The sequence below is a fragment of the Gossypium raimondii genome, chromosome 6 (genome assembly GCF_025698545.1).
Source record: "Gossypium raimondii isolate GPD5lz chromosome 6, ASM2569854v1, whole genome shotgun sequence".
NCBI lineage: Eukaryota > Viridiplantae > Streptophyta > Magnoliopsida > Malvales > Malvaceae > Gossypium > Gossypium raimondii.
In genome coordinates, this window is record NC_068570.1 from 4,855,695 (window position 1) to 4,867,760 (window position 12,066).

Below are 12,066 nucleotides of genomic sequence, written 5' to 3' on the forward strand. Positions count from 1 at the left end.
CGTGTGAAAGGAAAATTTAAGTCGGTTCCTCTAGGTGCATGAGCTTGTGAACATCATACTCCAGTTATAAGATGGCCTTTCATGGTGTCTGCTCAAGGAAAAGCTAATTCATTTAAGTTTCAAAGCTTCAACTCTCCACCCTAAATAAGAATCAATATAACATATCGACACTCGCTTGCGATAAATAAACAATTACCATTAAAAGAAATCCGAATAAACACAAAATAGTCAAGTAAAAGAACTTCAAACCCAACCTAAACAATAATTACTCTCAAAGCGCATATGCTTATTGATGTTGTCAATGAGAGTTATAACAAATATTTCTTTGGGGCGTTGGGAGAGAAATATATGAGTTCTTTTGGGGTGATTTTGCTGTTGGTATGTAGAATGTTCTTTTATAATCTACTTTCTACTAATAGAACGTAGTTCTATTGTTTTATGCCATTAAGTTCGGATTTTATGCCATTTACGAGATCATGAAAACGAAAAGTAATGGAGTTTATGTTGTTGTTATATAGCACATAATGCCCTTTTTTCTAAGGTTAAAGTTGTAAAATTCATTTGGTGGATAGTTTATTGTTATCATTACTAGAATTCTATTGTAAGTTGGATCAAGTATGTCTTTGTTGACACATACATGAAATACTGTCATGGTTGTATGTTTTTGCAAAAATACTGGTATAAACACATGAATACTCCACCTATCCAATAATTAATAAAATATATGTGCCATCGAAACAATATAAGTTCCTTTGCAATGCCATCGAAAGAAGCTAAACATATGTCACAATAGCAACCAGTAGAAAATAACAAATCAACAAGACAAATGCTTAGAAATACAATGTAACAGACAGTGAACAGGAAAATGGAAGTGAGAAAGAACAAGTGCATCTGCATGTGTGTTGCAGTGGGAGGAGAATGCACCATGCATCACAACAAGTAATAGCTCCAATACAACAATAGGAAGGGATATATAATGTTAGATGGTAATGCCAAAAAGAATACCAGATCATTGGCAGAACAAAAAGATGAGCAAGACATGTAGAGGTTCCAATGTCACAACAAAATTGGAAAGGAGACCTAATTGTAATCGCACTTGACAGCAAGTTGCAAGAAGTATGGCATGTTTAGGTCACCCAACCCTGATACATGAACACTAGAAGAACTGACACAACCATTTCAAATTAGAGGTTATTACTTCGAACAGAGTAATAGATGACACACTTCAGCATATTGTATTTTGACACCAATAAATGTGATAAACGCAAAGAAATGCCAACAAGTAATGCCCCAATAAATTGTAGATCCACCTAAACTAGTTGAATTTATATTACAATAATAGGGAATTGGAGACATCTTGTACTTGGAAGAGGATGCAGATACATCTATATCTATTTTCAACTCCATTTATACCTGACGGAGCCGTCTATACTGCCGCTACCATAACTTCTGTTTCCATTTGACCCTCTAGTGTCTGGACATCAACTTGTCTGCTCCAAAACACTATAACGTATATTTCTTAATAAATTTTCATCTGTTGCACCTTATCTCCAAACCTGAAACAAATCTGAAATACTGTAAAATACAATAATGAAGACTAAGTGATTATGAGTAAGAAATTTGGGAATAAAACTCTAACTTAAAGAATGACAAATATTGCAAAAGAGATATGCGTGAGTATTACAAACAATATAAATTCATCAAATTTTGAGTTATCTCCTCCATTAATTAGTTTATTTTTGTCCTCTCCAGCAGCAAAACAAGGATTAAGAGGAAGAGATCGATATGGTGATTACGATTGACTCCAAGCAATTCAATTCTAGTCCATAGGTTTCCCATAAGAGAACGAAACATTATCTCCCCCGGAAGACAGAGACTTGGGAGTTGAGTTGTAGCTTATATTTTTAGAAAAATTTAAAGAAAACCCATCACCGAAAACCCTTCTAAACAAAATTTGATTATTGCAAGAACAGAAACCAAATGAAATTAAACTTGAAAAGAAAAATCTGCTAACCTGAAAGTGTAATGCTGTGATAAAAGAAGCAACTTTAAACGCATTTGCAGAGAAAGTGTGAACGAGATTTTGGGAAGAATTTTCTTTATTTCTATTCGGCCATGGTCGGAATGGCCATTCAAAGCATTCAGCACTGAATCCCTATTACGTATTTGAGGGAACCAACCAAACAAAGGCATTGATATTCTCCCAAGAATAAAGAGGGTGCCAACCAAACGTGGCCTGATTCTTTTAATCTGAAAACCAAAAAGAAACGGGGGGAGCAAATCGGCAGAAAAGAAAAGAAAATAAACTGGGAGCAAATCGGTAGAAAAGAAAAGCAAAGAAACAAGGAAGCAAATCGGATGAAAGTAGAAGGAATAGAAGAGAAACAAAGGGGATCGGGGAGGGTAAAACAGGGAGGGTTTGCTGAAGCGGTACCTAATCTGGGCAAAAGAGGGGGAATAGAAATCAGTGGTTTTCACCGATTAGGGAAGTAATGGATTACACGCGTATTAGCAATACATTGAACCAAACGGCGGATTAGAGAGGGATTAGGTAGGGCCCACCGATTAGGGGTGTATTGGCATAGCCAATACATGCCAATACACCAAACCAAACATGGTGTAATTTTTTTAATCAAATAAAGGGGTGTCGGCCATCAGTATGTCAGCACCCTAAATATATTTTTTTAAATACATGAGTGCCAACCTCTAGTGTCCAAAACTCCAAAAATTATTTTTTTAATAAAAAATAGTGGTGCCGGCCATCTGGTTCCCATAACCCAATTTTACTGTTCATTTCAAGTTATTTTGGTGAATGTTTTTGAACCAGAGTTATTTTTGTAAATATTAATTTTTTGGGTCAGATGAGTAAAATAGCCAACAAATTATCATTACCATGGATCATCCATATTTCTCTATTTTTCAGATGAGCGAGCCCAGTAATTAATTATTCGCATTCTACAAATTCATTAAGAAGTAAATATTGGTCACGAATTTTAAAACTGTTCCATACCCAGAACGAGAATCGAACCTGAACTACATATTATTAGAAGTGTGGGGGTATTTACCTTATTTATTTTGTTTGTTTTCCAAATTTACACATTTTTTCCCTCGTTACACCCACTACTGAAACCACACATTTACAATAATTTAAAAAAAAAAAAAAACAACAACAACAACAGTAACTACTTCAAGTTTATGCAGAGACAAAGTTATGGTACTTACGAAGTTAGTGTTTGGCTTATTCCAGTAAGTGTCCACAGCAGACACCACCCACCATTTCAATTGCCTATCTTAACCTTCATTCTATTTACTTTATTCCATTTGGTATTTTTTATTTCAAAGTCAATTATAGTAATTTAAGTTCTCAATTATTGGCTAATGAAATTACAAAAAATAAAATAAAACCATTTGATTATTTAGTTTAAATTTTTTAATATAAATATATAATATATTTAGTTAACCCAAATTTTAGGGTTGGAACAAGAAAATCGAAAATCGATTTGAATGGATGTATTTAAAATTTGATTATCTTATCAAATTAAATTTTATTTTTTATTTAATTTATAATTAATTTTAATATTTTATGAGGTAAAAATAAATGTTTTATATTTAAAATAATAAAACAACTTTCTATTTAATTTTTTAAATCATATAAATTTCTTCATTATTTTTATTTACTTGAAATATATATTTTAGAAATATTTATAATAAAAACTTTGAAACGTTACTTAATAATATTCAAATGTTATAAAATAGAACCCTTTTTTTAAAAAAATAAGTCCAAAAATCACAAAAAAAAAGCAATATAAAAAATTGAAAATCAAACTGAAATATGATAGACAATTCGAAAAAAAATCCAAAAAACCAGATTCAACCGATCTCATCCTAATAACTTTCAAACTCACCCCAATTACATTTTCAATGCACAAAGCAACTCACCTTATATTTTCTTTTTTCCTTTTTGATCGATCAAGTCTTAGTTCGATTAGTGCAGGAGGACGTGGGTTTGAGTGTACTGAAATGCATTATTCTCCTATTTATGAGTTGGGGAGAAACTATGGGTAGTTTTAGGCATTATGTCAAAAAGAGCAAATATGATCAGAACCTATAATGAGATTGTTAAAAAAAAAACGTATATTTCCTTTTTCAGATCCAATATTGGCATTGCAAACCGAACTACAAATGCCTCCTATAAATCTCTCACCCAGACATATCCTTAAAGAAATCTTTATGCAATTTTCCTTGATCTCTCTTAATTTCACTTACTATTTGAGTAGCTCTATAAAGGAAATCCGCCATTGTCTCAAAATCAGGACATGAACACACATAATTGGTATGTAACTTTTTATTACTTATTGCAACACCCCAAATTTTGAGATGTTTGGTTTTGGGTCGGATTATTTAAACCAAGTTATTTGGCAGGGGATTTAGTGTTTATTACTTAGTAGGTGGTCATTAATAACTGATTAGCGCAAGAGCTTCGAAATTAAGGTCTATGGATTAAATTGTAAAATTAATAAATTAGTGGCATCAATGTGTGATTATTAGAAATAGCATTTGGGTAAGGAGAGGTCCTTATTTGGAGAACTGTCCAAGCCCATCTAGGCAAATTGACCATTTTGAAAATGCCAAATCCTCATTCTCACGATTGTTACTCCAAAAACTATCAAAAATATTCTCACAATTTTCTTTCAACTCTTCTTGTTAATCTTTAGTTCAGATTAGTAACTTCGTTTTCCATTAAAATCTTTTGTTAAACAAGATTTGGAAATCAAGATATCAACATTTTCTTTTCTTTGTGTTTCATGCTAGTATGGGAGCTAAGAGGTGGAAGTTGAGTTTTGAGATTTCTTGATCCAATATTTATTTTCCCGCAAGGCAAAGTGTTTTCTAACATGGGCTAAAATACCAATAAATGCCAGCTTTTTTAAATTATAAAAATAGATAAAAAATTTGAATATTTATGAGAATGGACCGATTTTGGTAAAACGCTTCCAACTGAATGCATTTTTAACATATTGACAGAAAACACTTTCAACTAGAAACACTTTTTGTCACATCAACACTAAAAGTAGGACTAATTTTATTGACAGAAAAAAGTAGGATCAATTTTATTGACAGAAAATACTTTTAACTAGAAACACTTTTTGTCACATCAACACTAAAAGTAGGACCTTTTTTTTTGTGCCAGCTATTAATATGGAAATAAAACTTACAAAACATGTATTTATATAGACCAAAAGTCTCATTTCTCTTATTTTCTTAAGCAATGTAGGAGACTCATGAATAAGTTTGCAGCTTGTTCCTAGACAATATGAGATTGCTTCCTATATTAAAAAATTCAGCCTATTTCCATAATTTAAAAAAAAATGGCATTTATTGGTATTTTAGCCTCTAATATATGATTTTAAACCATTGAAAATTTATTTTTATTTTATTTTTCTTCATTTTCCCAAAGTTTTGATTTGGTTTTTATTTGGTGTTCTTGAGTTGGATTCATGTTGAGAAGATAGGATTTTAAGTTTGATTGAGTATTGAGTTTTATAATTATTGAGAGTTTAAGATGGTTTAGAGAGAGAAAATGGGTGAGCTTAAATTTTGATGGATTTTGAGAGTTTAAGAGTTCTTAAACATGATTCTAAGGTTGGGATTTAGGTTTGAATAGGTTAAGATAGAGTTCTTTCAAGTTCGTCGTGGGTTGGTTGTGGGTTAGACTATTTGTTCAAGCTCGAAAGTCCACCCAAAATTAAAGAGTATTTGGGCAAAACTATTAAATTCGGAAATGAATTTGGACAAAAAAAACTAAATATATAGTAATATAAAAAATTATAATATAAATATTAAAGTTAAGATGCCTATATATATAAATTTTAATAAATAAAAATATATAAAATTTGTAAATATTAAATTTAAAAATTTTAAAATATATGGGTGGACTTAAATGAGAATGGAAAACCATTTACAAAAATAAACAGGCTTTAAAACAATTTTAGACTCATATTTTAAATTGGGTTGAGCTTAGACAAATATAATAATTAAGCTCAATCCATCTTAACCCATAAACACCTCTAACAGCAGCTAACCATTACTGGCAATTTTAAATATTGATAGCAGTTTGAAAGAGATTTTAGTAATTTCAACCTAGAACAAAAATTTCATTTGGTTTCAAAAAATAAATGCCATTTTCGCCTTCCTATTATTGAAAAATGAAAAATGTTAAAACTCAAAAAGAATAAAAGATTGTTTTCATTATTTTCACTAAACTTTAAATGATATGATTCTGGTTTAAATCTTTTTCAAGAGATTTTAAATATTAAATCTAATACTCTAATTAATATGCAAAAAATTATTTTATTTCTCATATTTTCATTATAATTATCAAACATTTTTCACTACTAAAACAAATTTTATTTATACTTATGAAACATGTTTTTGAATTTTTTTAAAAACGTAACCTAAAAGTTTGTGCATATATATTTGCAAGATGATGTGATTTGTAGAAGAGGAAAATCAATATTTGATGAATATGGCCAAAATCACAATTTAAAATGTAATTTTCTTTAAAGAAAAAGGAGTTTTGTATCATATCACTGCCTAATAAGGGGTCAAATAATAAAACGGCCGAACAAGCATGTGGAATTTGGATTATTATGAGCTCACTAGATCATCTCCACTTCACAATCCAAACTCAATCAAAATGCAAATCTCTACTGTTCTGAAACGCCATATATGTCTACAATTTTCTTATATATATATATATATATATATATATCAGTCAAAGTGTCTCCACCCATCTACTACTGACCATGTACTGCCACCCTAAATTACCTGCAAAATAAATCACTACCAGTAAGGGCAGCAGCGCAACTCAGGCAAGCAAGTTGTAAACATGACAAAAAGATATAAACCCACGAATCAAAGCATCATAATACCACTGTCTTATGCCGAACAGACCCCGAGTTAGTTTTTTAATAGACCCTTACCCACAAATCATGCATTTGGGGTGACTTTTGGATTATTTTCAGGACTCCAATCGAAGCCTGGTTTTACTGCTCCACATACTGCTAAACACAAATAATGGCCAACACATCTTTTGGAATATAAGGGAATTATTTGATTTGACACTCGCAGTCAGCAGAGGCCCAAAAAAACTGAGAACTATTATGTATTCCAGTTTTGTGTTAGAGAAGAAGCGGGTATGAGCCTTTCAAATGCATGATTTAAAACATGGCGAAGAATTTAAAATGTATAACCACCTAAGAGCACGATCCACAAACACAATAGCACAAAATAGAGCATTTCCAAAGGAACAGGATGCCCAACAGATAAAGATTTATAATGTCCTTGCCACACAAATGGAAAGCAAATCATATAAGATCACAAATATTACAAAAAAGGCAAAGCAATTGCTGTAACTTGGACAGTAAAAACAACACACTTAAGATAGTTGAATGGTTCGTGAAATTCAATCAGAGAAACCATACCTAAACAGTTACTCATCTGCTTGATGTGGACTTGGATTCATTCACAAAGAAAAGCCTTTGAAAGCTGAAGCACTCTCACTTTTGACATCTATCCTGTCATGCAGCTTTGAATAGTCGTTAGTGGATGAAAGATCTAACGAGTTCTTTTCTCTCACAGCTTCATCATATCTTTTACCACTATCATCTTCCATGCTACCAACATTACCAAACATGCTTCCACCAGGCTCCTTCATATGAATCGTCTTGCCAAACAGTTGAAACGAATTAACACCTACTTTGCTCAAGTTGCAGCCTGCATTTTCAGTAAATTCTGTGCCAAAGGATACCATGCTGCTCTGGCTATCTGGGGACAAGTTGTCAGACTGTGAACTGCCAATGTTAAGCTCAGTGGATATCCTCTTTAACTTGGGCACCCAATAGTTGCTAGATGAAGCATCAGTGGACATCATTGGGGTATTCTCACTCACATGGTTGGTTAAACCTTGCACGTGAAAATGATTTTGCCTGGCTCCCTGCATGCCAGCAGGAAAAGAATTGTAATTCAACAGTGATGGATTCATGTACCTCATTGTTGAATTGGTTAACCCTGTCATAGGGAACATTATTTCTCCTTCTGCATCAGCCAGCCCAGATTCCTGAGAAAACTTGGACTTCTTCGCCAAGGGAAATGAAGACTGAAGCGGTAAGGAAGTAGCAATTTCAACTTGCCATGGGTTCACTCTCCTTACATTCTGGAGATCAGGTTCATCCCATGCAACCTAATGATATAAAGATAATGAAATCATGAGTCAGCAAGGGTAAAGATGAAGATACTTTATATGTAAAAAAATGGAAAAACACTTAATACCTCTCAAAAACTTAAATGTAAGATTAAATAATCCACATCCTAGCACTAACCCAACCCCTAAAATGCGACCTCTAAAATGAGAAAACATAAAACATAGAAGAAACTACTCCGCCATTATTACCAGTCACAAACACACAGATAAGGTGCAGATGAAACAAGACCTCTATAGAAGCACTAAAAGTTCACTTGTTCCCTACTAAGATGAGAGTATCACAAGATACATTTCAATAAGCATCAAATTTAAAATTTACCCAATTGATGGGAGTTGAAGTTAACATAGCAAGTGGCTCAAAACTGAATACATAAGCACTTTATTCTTTTAACAAATATATAAGTAACAGAATTTTAGATTCAAGCACAATCAAACATCAACACAAATACATACCATGTTACTCCGGATGAGAAACCACTGCATAACAAGCCATCAAACACAACCCGTAAATAATGAAAATTATGCAAACCATTCCCAATCTAAATCAATTACTAAACTCTGAATTGCACCACCCCAACCTTGGCAAACTTCCTACGGAGACAAACTCAAGATTGAGAATCCCCAGTAAGGACACTACTTAAAAGTGAAAATATACAAAAATTGATATAGACCAAGTATAATGCTGCCTGCCGCTATAAGCCTATAACTGTGTAATCTTATTCCAACCTTAGTTCCTCCACCCCATCAAATCTACCATCAGAGCTTGTTCTAAATAAGCATGTCGAAGTTATCAGCAAAATGCAATCAATCTAACTACCACATTTAAAACAACTGAGTCCAAGGCAATTTTACCAGAAGCATTCGCCAAGGAGAGCCAATCCAGGGGCCGGAATCCGACAAAGCACCAGAAATAACCGTCCCTTGAAAGCACGTCATTCTCGAGGAATCCTCTGTTTCAACTGCCATCTTCACTCTGGTCCCACCAGCCCAGTATATATTGAGTCCAGCCTCCACCAACTCCGCTCTCACCACGAAATCTGTCCAACCGGGCCGAGGATAGTACACAACCTCGAATGGCAACCCCTTCGCGGCCCTCTCCGCCACTTCCACAACCACCTCCGCCGTCATCCTCCCCCTTCCGTCCCCTTTCGTTGCTCCTCCACCAGTTGGCTCTCTCCACCTCCTGGAATCCCCACCGCCTTCTCCTCTCTTCAAAGCCCGACGGACTCCAATAAACATTTTCCCATTACAGTCCCTCATGAAGACAACAGAATCGCCGGCGATGAGCTTCTTTTGATTAACAAATTTGTTCCATCCCGTAGTGAGCAGATGCCGACGCGGCGTTCCTCTGTAAATGTGGCGGAACTCCCAAACCCCGCCGCGAATGTCGGTGACGGTGAGAGTCTGAACAGGCGGGTCAGCATTGTAGTCAAGAGGCGGGAAAATAGAGTCAGCACAAAACCGGGGGACGGAGAATCCGCCGCCATTGTTGGCATCGGACGGCGTTAAAATCTTGGCGAAGGACACGATCTTATCAGGATCTTCAACTTCACCATTAACGTCTAGAAATTGATTGGGTAGTCTAGAAGGCTCGACAGGGACGAGGAAGAGTTTGATGAAGACTTCATCAGTTCTGGGATCGGCGAGGCAATGAACGTCGGAGACAACGCAAGGGATGAGAGGCCTAGAGAGCACGAGAGAAGAGAGTAACGGAGTCGAACCGCAAGATTGTTCCACGTGTCCTTGAGGGAAGTAGTAAACAATAGAGTTAACAGTGGGGATTTGAACGGAAGAGCCAGCGCAAGCTCGCCAGATCCTTAAATCGACGTGGCGAACCTCCGCAGCCGGCGGCCGTGGAGGCGGCATCGGTCAGCTTAGGGTTTACAGAAAAAAAAAGGAAACAAGAAAGCAGGATATGTTGAAAAAGGGCAGAATCGGGGAAAGAGAGAGACGGGGTCGGAGAAACAGGCAGAAGGCAAAATTCTGTTAGCGTCAGGAGAAAAAGGCCTTCGTTTGGTTGGTTAGAAATTTACAGTTTTAGCCCACGACCAACTTAACAGCCTCGCCTCTACCTCACTCGTCTAATCCTGCGCGTGTTCTACACTCGCTTTCTTTATATTTTCAAATTATAAAGTAAATTAATTTATAAAGACAAATTAAGAGCGAAAACTGGTTTAGATTGTAGAGTTTGGTTCATTTTCTTATTAAATTTTGATTGGTTGGGCTAATGGAAAAATTTTTTGTTTGGTTTTTTTTATAATTTATAAAATTTTAAAGTAATAATAGTAAATTTATAATTTATCTTCTTAAAATAATAAAATTTGATTTAATCTCGTAAAATTATAAAGATCATGAAATTACTCGTAAAAATATACAATTTCACCCCTAAAAATACATCCAAACCATTACCAATAAATCATACAAAAAATAATTACCAATAAATAAAATTTATCTTACAAAGCACAAATAAGATATAACTTACCTAAACTAAAATAACTTTAGATAGGACTCGTAGGGATTTAAACTAAAGTAAATCTAGACAGCTTACATATGAGTTACCTAAGGTATAACTCAAGCTCGGGCACTCAAGGTCTGAGGCTTTCGCTTTTGTCAATTGTATTAGGAGTTCATTGAAATCATAATTGTTAGAATCAAATTGGATTAGACAATTGAATTGAAAATAGTGATTCGGCTAGTTCAATCAATAGCTTTAAATTAAAAAAAAAAAAAAGGTTGAATTGATAAGAAAATGGTTGAATATGATTGAAGCTAATTTAAATATTTTATTTTATTTTTACAATTTATAAAATAAATGTTTATATTTCTATTATTTTTATTTCTTATGAATTATTATTCTAAAGTTGCTTATGAGAACTTAAATTTCAAATTTTAGATTTAAGTTATATACATAAATATAAAATTTTAATTTCAAAATAATATTAATTTGAATTAAAATTTCAAAGGTTTTTTTCATGATTGAACTCAATTAGATGAAATCAATCACTTATATAATTCTTACATAAGTTTTGATTAACAAAAATAATGCACCTTGTTTCACCCACATTAATTTTGTTTCATACTATTATTTAAACCATTGATTGAGTTGGTGTACAAGTTAACCACACACCAACTCGGTTAAAATTACAATTTTGTATTTTATATTTTTAAACAAAACTATTATAAAATTTGTATATAGAGATTACACCCATGCCACCATCTATATATATATACACACACGTTTTAATAAAGTATGTGACTGAGTTGATGTCACGAGTTAAATCGACACTAACTCAATTACTAAAACACCCTTACTTTAGAGGATTATTAATATTATTATAAGAATACTTTCATCTTTTCTTACTTTTATATAATCTTTAAATAAAAAACTTAAAAACATTATTTACAAATTAAACATATGATCAATAATTTCATATAGAAAACTCTTATTACTCAACTAATAATCATTTATTGATTTATTTTATAAATATAATTATTTTATATTTTGTTCACCCATATTGCATATAATAAAATCTAATATAAATAATAGTGTTGATTGAATTAATATTAAATTTAATATTATTTACATATTTAATTTAATAAATAAGCACGCATATGTTTTCTAATTATGTTATTTAGACATATAAAAAAGTTCAATACTTTTATATTAAAATTATATTTTTAGAGTCAATTTGTGGTTCAAAATTTTAATGTTCACTATTGCTATAAAATTTAAGAAATACAATGCTCAATTTGAATATGAAATTGTGAAGAAAATATACATATATCTAAATAATGTTCAAATT

General features: G+C 32.9%; 1 protein-coding gene across 1 annotated transcript; it reads right to left on the reverse strand.

Moving 5' to 3' along the window:
• Nucleotides 1-6,747: 6,747 nt before the first annotated feature.
• On the reverse strand, nucleotides 6,748-10,252 carry LOC105774251 (auxin response factor 17). Its single transcript, XM_012596671.2, has 3 exons — nucleotides 9,116-10,252; nucleotides 7,485-8,242; nucleotides 6,748-6,828 (listed from the first exon to the last, which is right to left on the reverse strand). The coding sequence occupies exons 1-2, from the start codon at nucleotides 10,127-10,129 to the stop codon at nucleotides 7,526-7,528; spliced, it is 1,731 nt and encodes a 576-aa protein (XP_012452125.1). The 5' UTR covers nucleotides 10,130-10,252; the 3' UTR covers nucleotides 6,748-6,828; nucleotides 7,485-7,525.
• Nucleotides 10,253-12,066: the final 1,814 nt, after the last annotated feature.